Source organism: Onychomys torridus, chromosome X (genome assembly GCF_903995425.1).
Source record: "Onychomys torridus chromosome X, mOncTor1.1, whole genome shotgun sequence".
Classification (NCBI taxonomy): domain Eukaryota; kingdom Metazoa; phylum Chordata; class Mammalia; order Rodentia; family Cricetidae; genus Onychomys; species Onychomys torridus.
Genome location: NC_050466.1, coordinates 51,943,034 through 51,956,115, shown reverse-complemented (window position 1 = coordinate 51,956,115; position 13,082 = coordinate 51,943,034). Strand labels below are relative to the sequence as shown.

The following is a 13,082-nucleotide window of genomic DNA, read 5'->3' as shown; positions in this document are numbered from 1 at the left end:
TGCTGGAAGCCCATCCTCCTGTAGGACCACAGACCTCGGTTGAGGGCGGCATGGGACGCCCCCGTGTGGCCGAAGGCCGCGGAGGGCAAGATGGCGGCGGTCCCGAGCGCCGCCTCTTCCGCCCTGCCGGGCGTCGCACGAGGCCGGCTTGAAGGGGAAGTGAGTCAGTGTTCGCGGACCCGGCCGGCTTAGGCCCGCGCCCGCCGAGGCCCCAAGAGGCCCCGGCCCGGCGGCGGCAGCAGCCATGGCCGGGGGGCCGGGCCCCGGGGAGCCTGTGGTTCCCGGCGCCCAGCACTTCTTGTACGAGGTGCCACCCTGGGTTATGTGCCGCTTCTACAAAGTGATGGACGCCCTGGAGCCCGCCGACTGGTGCCAGTTCGGTGGGTGACGGCAGGCCGGCGTGGGGCAGGGGATCCGGGTTTCTGGCGCTAAAGCCTGACGTTCCCCCGCTCCGCAGCGGCCTTGATTGTGCGGGACCAGACAGAGCTGCGGCTGTGTGAGCGCGCAGAGCAGCGCACAGCTAGCGTCCTGTGGCCCTGGATCAACCGCAACGCGCGCGTGGCTGACCTCGTTCACATCCTCACGCACCTGCAGCTGCTGCGTGCGCGGGACATCATCACAGCCTGTGAGCGAGCGTGGCCCCAGGGACATTAGGGATGGGAACCCACGGGAGGTGATGGGTACAGAGCCTCCTGAGACAAGAAATCATATGGGAACCCCTCCCTACACACAGACAGACAGACACACAGACAGAGACAGACCTGAGTCACAACCCTCCTTTCCTTCCTTGTTATTCCAGGGCACCCTCCTGCCTCTGTTCTACCCCCAAGCACCGCTGCTCCAAGGCCCAGCAGCATCTCTGCAGGCTCCGAGGCTGAGGACTGGGGCCCCCAGAAACTGCAGTCCTCTTCCTCCACCTTCCTCTCCCCAGGTAAAAAGAACCTGGGTGTTGGGCTTGATAGGCCTGAGGAAAAGGCCACCTTGACTGTTAACATGGCTGTAGACTGCTACTGGCCTCTGCCTCTCACTGGCATCTTTATGAAGCTTTTCCAGGCTCCCAGACCTATTCTGAGCTAGAGTTCCTCCCGGTTCCAGTCCCTGCTTCCTTCAAGCCACCACTGCCATCTTCAGTCCCTTCCTCTACCAAGGTAGGTGTCCTTTAACCCCCCACCCCAGGGAAAATTCTAGACAAGGAGGGAGAAACTCAGCCTTTGGTGTACCACAGAGCCCACAACAGCACAGCCAGGTCATTTGAGAGACAACCAGGGTTGAGAGGAGCTTGCAGCCTGGACCAAGGGAAATAGACAGGGTCCTCACCTGATCCATGGTCTCTTCCAACAGCCAAGCCCAGAGAGCCCAGTGTCTGGCCCTGGCCTCCAAAGGACACATCCCTCCCCATTTTGCTGGCCCTTCTGTGAGATTTCCCAAGGCACCTGCAACTTCTCTGAAGAGCTCAGGATTGGAGAGGGTGGTTTTGGGTGTGTCTACCGGGCAGTAATGAGAAATACCACATATGCTGTGAAGAGACTGAAGGAGGTAAGTGTAACAGTGGGGTAGCCACCTGGAAGACAATCCATTAATCCTTGTTTGTCCAGTTTCTCCCTCCAACCTCCCTCACTTCTGCAGTCCCTTGCCTCTTGCCTCCCCAAACAATTCCTTCAGTCCTCTGATTCCAGTTCAAGGACCCCAAGCCTTCCATTATTATGGGCCTGGAAACAGTTGGCAAGCTTGGCTCATGCTGCCTACTTTCCCTGCCTCTTACCCCATCGTGTCTGGGGCTGCAGGAGGCTGACCTAGAGTGGACTGTGGTGAAACAGAGCTTCCTAACAGAGGTGGAGCAGCTGTCAAGGTGAGCCTTGGGGGTCCCTCCTGTCTGAGGGCACAAGGAGAGAGCCACACCAGGGCCTTATCAGTCTCTAGGACTGCACAGCACAACACCTGGCTCCCTCAGGCCCTCCAGGCCTTGTCAGGCCCAGGTGAGGGAACATCAAAGGCTGCCCACCCAGCCTGGCCTGATGAAAAGAGAACTAAAGAACTCAGACTCTGTCCAGCGGTGGTGGCGCACGCCTTTAATCCCAGCACTCGGGAGGCAGAGGCAGGGGGATCTCTGTGAGTTCGAGGACAGCCTGGGCTACAGAGTGAGTGCCAGGATGGCCAAGACTGTTACACAGAGAAACCCTGTCTTGGAAAAACAACAACAAAAGAGAACTCAGACTTCACTCCTTGTAACAGGTTTCGTCACCCAAATATCGTGGACTTTGCTGGCTACTGTGCAGAAAGTGGCTTCTACTGCCTTGTTTATGGCTTCCTGCCCAATGGCTCCTTGGAGGATCAACTCCACCTTCAGGTAGTCCCAGCTGGTTTGGCATCTTTACTAGCCTGGTTCCTTAGTCTATGTCAGGCTGGACCTGGGCTTCTGGATCCCCCCTCAAATTGAAGGTTTGGCCCAAGGGTTTCTTTCTTCCTTTTTATTTGCTTGTTTGTTTGTTTGTTTGAAACAATGCCTCACTACCCAGCCCAGGCTGGCCTCAAACTGGTAAGTCTCCTGCCTCAACCATCTCTGTGCTAGAATTATAGGCATGTACCATTATACCCATCTTGGCCCTGGATTTTCCATACAACTCTTCCCTCTGGCCTCTCCCCAGCTGCTCCTCTAAAGACAGGGTTATTGGCTTTGTAAGCAGAATAGATATAGGGTTTAGTCCACATAGCTTTTGAGGAATGGGAATGAGTAGAAACAGACTGTCTAACTGAACCCTAGGTTGAGCCATGCCTGAGTGTCATACTAACAAGCCACCATACATACAGGGCAAGAGTTTCCTTACTTCTCAGTCAAGCTGTGTTAGGGAAGGGTAGGGATAAGGGCATCAAGTGAACCTGAGCCCATTGGATTCTGTCCTGAGTGCTGTTATTCCAGCTGTAGGGTGCTTGCCAAAGCCTTGGGAATAGCTTTAGTTGCCACTTGCTCATGAATTAGGTCATGGACAGTCTTGCTCCTCATTCTCCAGAAAGGAAAACTAAGCATCAGAGAATAAAGTGGATAGCTTGCTCCAAGCCATAGAGCAACAGGTGAGGGGAAGGTTGGGAATCAAAGAACAGATGCCCCCAGCTGCCCCTGTGCCTCCATCTTTGCCACTCTAGACCCAGGCCTGCTCCCCACTCTCCTGGCCTCAACGACTGGACATTCTTCTGGGCACAGCCCGGGCTATTCAGTTTTTACATCAGGACAGCCCCAGCCTCATCCATGGAGACATCAAGAGGTGAGGAGGGGCTCAGAAGAACTGTAGGTATAGCTAGAACAGTGACCCCTGCTCAATGAGCAGTCCTGTTCTGAGTGCTCTGTGAGATTTGAGATTCCTCCTGCCCAGTCCTGTGGATATGGGGGCAAATGCTGTCTGAAACCTCAGAGCTGAGAGTACTTATGGCTCTGAGTACCCCTGCATGGTGCAGGTATGGAAATGAAGCCAGTAATAGGCCTCAGTGGTGAGCAGAAGCCAAACTATGTGCTGGGACCCTGGGACAGCTAGCTCTTAGACAGCTGGGATGCAGTGTCAGCCACTTTCCATATTCAGTGTGCCAGGCTGGTAGCCTTTAGTCTAGTTTATCAAGGCCACTCAGGTATGGGGGACAGAGAAGGCTATGACCATCCTAAATTGGTGCCATTCTTTTCTCTCCAAGTTCTAATGTGCTTCTGGATGAAAGACTGATGCCCAAGCTGGGAGATTTTGGCCTGGCTCGTTTCAGCCGCTTTGCAGGGGCCAACCCAAGCCAGAGCAGTACTGTAGCCCGGACTTGCACAGTACGGGGTACCCTCGCCTACCTGCCTGAGGAGTACATCAAGACAGGCCGGCTGGCTGTGGACACGGATACCTTCAGCTTTGGGGTGGTGAGCCACCAGCCCTTCTGTTGGATTGGGGAGGGAAAATCACCAGTAAGTAAAGGCAGAAAAGCCTAGAGAATTCTAGGCATAGGTCAGTGAGAAGTTAGCATAACTTTGGCCCCAGGGTCTACCCTGCCTCATATAGTTCCCTCCTCCCTTGCACTAAATTGTGTTTGTAATTTTGCATCCTTTTGCTTCATATAGCCACTCTTAATTGCTTAAGCATTGGTCCTATTACATATCTCTGTCCTTGCTAGGAAGTAGTCTTTACCTGCCCTTTCCCAGGGCTGATCTCCTATGAGTCCTGATCCATCCCCACTCTACAGTCCTCTTATCTGCACATAATACCTCCCTGCTAAGACCTAGGGTGATGCTCTCCATCCCACCCTCTCTAGGTAATACTGGAGACCCTTGCTGGCCAGAGGGCTGTGAGGACACAAGGTACCAGGACCAAGTATCTGGTGAGACTCCTGAGGTGCTGCATTCAGGGAAGGAAGGAAGGAGGGAGGGAGGGAGGGAGGGAGGGAGGGAGGGAGGGAAGGAGGGACGGACGGACAGCAGCAACCAGTGGGTACAGCCCCAAAGGGTGGAATGATACAGATCCTTTGCAGTGCCCCACAGCAGCCTGCCACTGCTGACTCATCTTTGGAAGTGGGTGAGTCTTCAAGCAGTTTCTTTTACCTTGCTTGGAAAAACTTGTCTTTCTTCTGTACATGGGCCTTGGGGCTGGGGATATAGCCACAGTGGTAGAGTGATTACCTTATGTGCAAGGCCCTGGGTTCTATCCCCATCAAAGGAGGGAAGAAGAACCTTAACAGGTCCCCCCTCTGCCCTGGGCTGGGGACAAAGAAAGGGACATTCCTGATATTCTAGGACCAAAGCTGCAGTGGAACTCAGAGAAGGCAGGGCCTAGGAAAGGCAATGGGAAAGAGTTAGTCAGGCTTTTGTACAGATAGCTCCAAGCTATCCTGACCCGTACCCCTACATTCCTGTCTGCCTTGCTGTACACTGTGATGAGGCTAAGAAATAAGAGACTTAAAGCCTAGCATCTGAGCACATGCTTTTAGTCCCAAATTCAAGAGTCTGAGGCAGGAGGATTGCTGGGAGCTGGAGCTATATAGCAAGACTCTCTATCAAAAACAACAAAAAATTAGTTGATTATGGTGGCATATGCCTATAATCCTAGTACTTGGGAGGCAGAAGTAAGAGTATCAGGAATTCAAAGTTATCCTCAGTTACATAGTAAGTTTGAGACTAGCCTGAGCTACATGGGATCCTGTTTCAGATAAACAAACATACAAAAAAGAGACAAGAAACCTGGGTTTTAGTCACATCTTGATAGTGGCCATGGATCAAAGTCTGCTCTTCATTGAGCCTCAGTTTCCCATATAGAAAACAGACACTAACACACAAGTACTGTTTCAGCAATTCTTGGACCCAGAACATGCTTGGCTAGTGCTGGGTCTTCACCTTTTACAAAGTTGTATGTCTCCCATTGCCTCTCCTAGATGGGTCTATTTTTGTCCACTGTTGGGCCCAGCGGAGGATTTAACCCAACCAACAAACTGAATCAGACTGTACCCATCCTTCCTTCCTTTAATCTTCTGTATCCATTAGCACACTCTAGCTCCAGTGCCACTTCTCAGGACCTATGGGCCTTGCTAACAGACTAATATTTTTGTTGGGATCTGTTTCCCCCACTGCAATGGAATGTTAGGTCTGTAAAACAAGGCCCAAAGTGTTTGGTTTGTGGCTGTTTTCAGTAAATCCCCAGACAGCATTGGGCATACAATGGGTGTTTAATGAACCCAGTAAAAAAAGATCACAGGAATGACAGTGGTCTGGAAGATTTGGCAGAGCCATGCTCACAGTATTTGTCCTACAGAAAGACCTGATTGAAGATGAGGCTGAAGAGGCTGGAGTGGCCCTGAAAAGCACCCACCCCACTCTACAGGTGGGTGTGGCCACAGATGCTTGGGCTGCTCCAATCGCTGCCCAGATCTATAAGAAGCACCTGGACTCCAGACCTGGACCCTGCCCACCACAATTGGGCCTGGCCCTGGCTCAACTAGCTTGTTGCTGCATGCACCGTCGGGCCAAGAAGAGGCCCCCCATGACCCAGGTAGCCCTGGTGAAGCCAGCTATCCATGGAGACATAGTGGCCAGCCAGAAACCTCAGATTCTTATGCTGCTTGATACACAAGCTACACTGCCTGATCTCTTTACAGAGGCAAAACCCCCAACATTCCTTGCTTTCCCTCTGGCTCTGTTTTACTCTGCAGAACTAAATGGTGAAGGGCTGCTGCTTTGCTGGGTGGGGCTCAGATCCCAGTCACAGGTAGAAGAAAAAGGCTCTTACGGTGCCTCCTCATAGGGGTTCTGTGCCACGACATTTGTCTTTTTCTCTTACTTTTTACCACTTATTCTGAACACAGACAAGTCTAGGACAACCTGGAGCAGCTCTGTAGTTTGACCACAGGGTGTCACATCTGGGCTGCCCTGCCCAACTAGGAGCCCCAGCTCTGCCCATTCTGAGAGCCTCTCTCTCCACACAGGTGTACAAGAGGCTAGAGGGGCTACAGGCAGGGCCTCCTTGGGAGCTAGAGGTTGCTGGCCATGGCCCCCCTTCCCCACAGGAGAACTCCTACATGTCCACCACTGGCTGTGTCCAGAGTGGGGGTGAACCATGGCAGCCTCTGGTAGTGCCCACAAGAGCCCCAGACCAAACTGCCCAGCAACTCCAGAAAAGCCCTAACCAGCCAGTGGAGAGTGATGAGAGTGTTCCCGGCCTATCTGCTGCCCTGCACTCTTGGCACTTGACTCCAGATTGCCACCCAAGCCCATCGTCCTTCAGGGAGGCTGGCTGTACCCAGGGGAGTACCACTAGAGAATCAAGTTTGAGGAGTGGCCCAGGCTTCCAGCCCACAACCACGGAAGGTAACTCTGGGAATGGGTATTCAGAGGTGGGACAAGGATCTCCTTTGACAATAACCTATTTATTTCCCACCCATGTCTTCTGGGCAGAGGAATCTAGGGCCAAATATTTGGCCCACTGTGTCTTTAGCAAGCTCAAGGTCATGGAAAGGGCCACAGAGAGTGGCTTGGTACTATCTTTTATCCCCTACCTGGGCCATCCTCCCAACATGGGTGAGAAGAACTAGGAACTCCTTTCTAGCCCATCTCTCCACCCCATGCCTGAAGTCAAAAGTAAAAATAGACTCTGCCCAGACATCCTGGGAGCCTCATCTGTAGTGTGATCCTCCTCCCAGCCTGGGCCTCAGTTCACTGTGGAATTCTGCCCTGCAGCCAACATCACTGGCAGTGGGGGCTAGGAAGACTCTGGAGGCTAGAGTGTCACTTAGGTTTGTCAGGGACAACTAAGAGGTTACTGTCTCTGCCCAGGCACATCCATGAGCAGCTCTTCCTCACTGTCATCAGAGCCACCACAGATCATCATCAACCCAGCCCGACAGAAGATGGTACAGAAGCTGGCCCTGTATGAGGAGGGAGTCTTGGATAGTCTGCAGCTGCTGTCATCAGGCTCTTTCCCAGGTACCTGGTGATACCCCAGCTCTGATTCCTAAAGAGTGGGCCCCCAGAAGAGCCTCCCACCTCTGTCATAAATACATGTACATAAGCTCATACACTGCAGCTCCAGGACACACAGGCATACTTCCTTGTGCCAACCCTAAACAGCAGAACAACCCACTCACCAAGAATGTAGGAAAGGCAGGCCATTCCCTCTAATGGTGGTTCGCAACCAGCTTGCACTCAACATCTGTTGAAAGATAACTAACTCCATTCCTTACTCTGCATCAACAGCACATTCCTCCCATCTGAGAGTACCAGTCTCCTCCCTCATGCTCCCAGAATATGTGAAGCCCCAGCAGGAATTTTCTACTCCGGGTACTATTTAACATGCTGCTACTTAGAAAAAGCCTTAACTGGGCATGATAGTGTGCCGGTAAAGGCCATCCTTGGCTACATAGAAAGTTTGAGGCCAGGCTAGGATATACGAGACCTTGTCTCAATAAAACAAACTAGCAGGCTGGAGAGATTGTTCAATGGGTAAGGGCATGTTCTGCTTTTACAGATAACCTGGCTTCAGTCTCCAGAACCCACATTAGGTAGTCCACAACCACTTATAACTCCAGTCCCAGGGGATCTGAGTCCCTCTTTTGGCCTCCACAGACACCTGTGTACATATGGTGCACATAAACTCAGACACACACACACACACACACACACACACACACACACACACACACACAAATAAATATCTTATTTTCAAAAAGTGAACTAACAAGAAAAAAAAAACTTGCTTCCAAAGAGTACCCTGAGCTGAGCAGTAGTGACTTTCATGCCTTTAATCCCAGCACTTGGTGGCAGAGGCAGGTGGATCTCTGTGAGTTTGAGACCAGCCTGGTCTACACAGTGAATTCCAGGACAGCCAGGGCTACACAGAGAAACCCTTTCTCAGACAAAAACCAACAGGGAAAAAAAAGGTGCCCTATAAGTTCTGTAGTCATGGTTTAGCCTTCAAGCCAGGGCGTTTGAAAGACAAATTGTCCCCAACTTGCTAAGAGGTATTTTCTCTTCCATAGGCTTGGATTTAGAACCTAAAAACAGACAGGGGCCTGAAGAAAGTGACGAATTTCAGAGCTGATTTATTCACCCAGGCAAATCCCTCAGACTCAGATGTCAAAGTTCTCATGGTTGGAAGTTCTCATGATGTGCAACCTCCTCAGTAGTCCAAAGGCATCAGGTGTGGGGCCTACCCTGGCGAAGGAGAAAGAGTGGTGGACCTGCTGTTCTCAGGGTGTGAGCACAGGCAGGGCCAACTGAAGAGCCTGCTAGAAGCTGATAGGGCAGGCCAGCATTTGGGAGCAAGGCAAGCAGAGCAGGCAAGGGTGGGGTAGTACATGACTGAAGACTGGTAGTTACACAGGCCCCATGGAGGCAAGTGGGGCTATTTGAATGGTGGGAGCTGGCTCCCTTGAGAGCTAGATAAGATATCTGCAACCCAGGCCTGCAATAACTGTTAGTCCATCCCTCTGAACTTCCCTAGAGCCCCAAGAGAAAGTAGCTATTGTGCTTGTAAATTGCAAAAATGAGTGTCTTACAGTTCAGTCCACTAGCTGGAAGTGAGCACTCTGAGAATCTCCCAAGAGTCCAGTAGAACCCCCTCCCAATCTCGGGTGGGTATATGCTGGCCTTACCAGATACCTGTGAGCTAGTTTCATGTGATTGCCTACTAGGCAGGTTATCCTAAGACCCTGCAGGTGAGCTGTGGGTGCCCCAGATTGAGCTGTAGACCAAGGTACTGGTTGTGGCAGAAAGGTCTAGCAAAGCCAAGCTTTGTGGTACCCAGACAATGAGAAGCCCCAAAAAGCAGAAACTGAGAGCAAAGCAGAAAGTATTTGAGGAGGGAGGAAGGCTCCATTTTAAGAAGCAAGTTTTTGTGTCACCAAGTGTCTTCAAAAGTAACCCAGGGTTATAGCCCAGGCTTACAGTGATTCTGTGTTTGAGTCACAAGTCACACTACATGCCCCTGTGAAGGACTGGTAACATCCAATTTGTCCTTGAGTAATAAAAGTGTGCATTTCACTGTCTGGTTAAACTTGTAGTTTGTTGCACTAAAAGCTTTGTGCTTTTCTAATTCTTTGGTTCTTGGGTATCCAGCCAAAACTCAGGCCCCGAGCATCTTTTCCATTCTCTTGCCACACCCAGACTGGGGTAGATCCTCAGTGCTGCTACCCTTGCTTTCATGTGCCATTAAGTTTTTTCCTATAGATATTAATGCTATTAGGAATGGTATTAATGCTATTAGAAATGAAACTTTCATGTTCTTAATTATTCATCAATTATATATAAAAATATAATTAAGTTTTGCCTCTGATCTTTATTCTGTGACCTTACTTAAATGCACTTACTAGTTCCACTTGTTTGGGGATGACTATTCTGGGATAGAGTGTATACAATCTTCCCATCTAAAAATAAAGACAATTTTACTTCTTCTTTGCCAACCTATATGATTTTTAGTTTTCTTTTCTTTGTAGACAAGATCTCACTATGTAGTCCTGACTGTCCTGGATTTTGATATGTAGACCAGGCTGGCCTCAAACTCAGGAGATCTGCTGCAAGCCGCAGGAAAATGTAATGGAATTCAGCTACTTTCAGAAAAGCTACTACTTGGAAAGGTCAAGGACTTGTCCAAAGGTCAAGCCATGCCTTAAGAAGTCTTGGTGATATTTTAGCATATATATATATGGTTCCTACAGTGATTTTCTTGTAATGCTATGAGTGCTTCCAAGAACTCCTAACAGTGTATTTATCTAAAATACCCACAAAGCATCCAGTGCCAAATGATCTCCTGAACTAAGGTGGATAGTTTTATTTCTTGTGCTATCTGAGACCCTCCTTTTCTATTACTAACACTATAGACTCCTAACTTCTTACCTAACCACTTCTAGGAATGTAGATTGAGCGCATAAATTCCCTTTTCCATATACTAACCAATCATTAGTTCTCAGTTGACCTCCTCCTTTACCACTCCCCTTTTGGGTTATAAAAGAAAGCCTGGTGGTCACTGCCTGAGGAAAACTCTTATCTGCCTTTATGACCCTGTAAGAATTCAAGCCTGGTGACCTTGCTCTGCCAGAGGGTTGCTATTGCTTGAGTTTATAACCGGATTCCTGAGAGACTTGGGGAGAACTGAGAGAATAAGGAGACTGAGAGGAGGGGAGAGAGAGGAAAAAAGAGAATGGAAGAACTAGATGGGTAAGAACTGGAGAGGAATGTACTGAGATGGGGAAGAACTGGATTGAAGGGCTAGAAGAGAGTACTAGAGGAACACGAGGGAAGATGAGGAAGAGCCAGATGGGGAAGAACAATGTGAGAGAGAAGGAGATGAGAGAGGAGCTAAGATGGGAAGGAACTAGATGGATGAGAACCTAGATGGGACAGAATTAAGATGAGAGAATTAAGATAGAACTTAGAGGGAACAGCAGATAAATGTAGAGAGAAATCGGGCAAGAAAGGAGCTAGGCATGAGAGCAGAATAGAAGCTTGGAGAGAGAGAACTGACACAGAATAATAAAGTGTATGGTCTAGGAGTTCCATGTATGTAGATTCATTTCTTATCCTCAAAGATTAATTATCAGCTGGTTGTAGATTCTTCCTGGACCCTGGGAGGGGACTGTTGAGGGGCTGGACCCCCATAGTACCCAATAGAGATCCACCTGCCTCTACCAAGGCATGCACCACCATGCCCAACTGCCTTTTTATTTTTTTCTTATTGCACTGGCTAGGGCCTATAAATTTTGAATACAAATGGGGAACCCCTCTCACTCTTAGGAGTTCTTTTTTGTTTGTTTGTTTTTTGAGACAGGGTTTCTCTGTGTAGCCATAGCTTTTCTGGGCTAGCTCTGTAGACTAGGCTGGCCTCAAAACTCGCCTACCTCTGCCTTCTGAGTGCTGTGATTAAAGGTGTGTGCTACCACCACACGGCATCTTAGGAGTTCTTTCTCACTTTTTTTAAAAGATTTATTTATTTATTTATTATGTGTACAGAAGAGGGTGACAGATCTCATTATAGATGTTGTGAGCCACCATGTGGTTGCTGGGAATTGAACTCAGGACCTCTGGAAAAGCAGTTGGTGCTCTTAACCTCTGAGCCACCTCTCCAGGCCCTCTCACTTTTCTTTAACATATCTATGTTTGCTCTATTTAAAAAGAAAGAAAGTGGTGAAGATAGACATCCTTGTTCTCCATCATAGATAGTATTGTCTTACCATTAAATGTGACATTAGCTGTGAAGGTTGTCATAAATGTATTTTTAAAGCTTATCCTAGCTGTCAAAATTTTTCTTCTAATGGCTAAATTGTAAGAGGAGTTACATAATGTTTCAAATGATACTTCTGACTCTATTGAGATAAACATGGAATTTCCCTCCATTCTGTTCATGCAGTGATCACACTGATTTTGAATGTTAAACTGGATTCACATCCTTGCTTGGTCACAGGATGTCCTTCCTTTTGTTTTGCTGAATCTCATTTACTAACATCTTGAAGGTTTTTGTTTTTTATTTGTTTGTAGCCCTCCCTGACCTGTAGACCAGGCTGGCCTCGAACTCACCAGATCTACCTGCCCCTCTTCCTGAGTGCTGAGATTAAAAGCATGTATCTCTCTCTCTCTCTCTCTCTCTCTCTCTCTCTCTCTCTCTCTCTCTCTCTCTCTCTGTCTCTGAGTGTGTGTGTGTGTGTGTGTGTGTGTGTGTACAACTTTGAACCATCTCACCAATTTATATGTTCAATTTTGTATCTATATTCATGACAGATAATTGTACTGCAGTTTTCTAATAATTTTTTCTTATTTTGATAATTGAACATCAGAAAAATAAATAGGAAAATATTCTGTCCTCCTTTTGTTAAAGAGTGAGCATACTTGATACTGTTTTATGTATTTCATAGGTTGTTAACGAGGGAAGCCATTTGAACCTGGAATGTTCTTTAATTTTGGTTCAGTCTGGGTGCTGTTTTGTTTTGTTTTGTTTTGTTTTGTTTTTGTTTTGTTTTTGAGACAGGGTTTCTCTGTGTAACAGTCTTGGCTGTACTGGAAATCACTTTGTAGACCAGGATGGCCTCAAACTCAAAAGATCTGCCTATCTCTGCCTCCTGAGTGCTGGGATTAAAGGTGTCCATCACCACACCTAGCTATAGTACATTTCTTGTTGGTTAGTTGGTTGGTTGGTTTGATCGTTTTGTTATTTTGGTGGTGTGATTTTGGATTTTTACTATGCTGGGTATTGAGCCCAGGAAGTTCTTAACACCTGCCTCAGAAAGCTTTAATTAGAAATTCAGTGTCAGCCTGGAGTAATGTTTCTCACACCTTTAATCCTAGCATTCAGGAGGAAGGGGCAGGCAGATCTCTTAGTTGAGGCCAGCCTGGTGGCAGAGGCAGTAGGATCCCTGATCCAGGACAGCTAGGGCTACATAGGGAGACCCTGTCTAAAAACAATAAAACAATAAAAACGAAAGAAATTCAATGTCTTTAAATTATATATTTTTGGGTTGGGGATTTAGCTCAGTGGTAGAGCGCTTGCCTAGCAAGCGCAAGGCCCTGGCTTCGGTCCTCAGCTTATATATATATATATATCCATTTAGGGGTTTTTTTGAGTCAATGTTGATCATATGTGTACTTA

The 13,082-nt window shown here is 48.6% G+C and overlaps 1 protein-coding gene across 4 annotated transcripts; it reads left to right on the top strand.

Moving 5' to 3' along the window:
• On the top strand, positions 1–9,910 carry Irak1 (interleukin 1 receptor associated kinase 1). Of its 4 annotated transcripts, none has more exons than XM_036174932.1 (14): positions 1–380; positions 458–625; positions 800–931; positions 1,045–1,148; positions 1,342–1,536; positions 1,785–1,849; positions 2,233–2,347; positions 3,142–3,260; positions 3,679–3,886; positions 4,276–4,341; positions 5,766–6,002; positions 6,436–6,817; positions 7,319–7,432; positions 8,485–9,910. In XM_036174932.1, the coding sequence occupies exons 1-14, from the start codon at positions 245–247 to the stop codon at positions 8,544–8,546; spliced, it is 2,103 nt and encodes a 700-aa protein (XP_036030825.1). In that variant the 5' UTR covers positions 1–244; the 3' UTR covers positions 8,547–9,910. The 4 variants fall into 4 exon arrangements, with proteins under 4 accessions (XP_036030825.1, XP_036030826.1, XP_036030824.1 ...); XM_036174933.1 differs by having other exon boundaries at positions 4–380; positions 5,766–5,834; positions 7,283–7,432; XM_036174931.1 differs by having other exon boundaries at positions 4–380; positions 7,283–7,432.
• Positions 9,911–13,082: the final 3,172 nt, after the last annotated feature.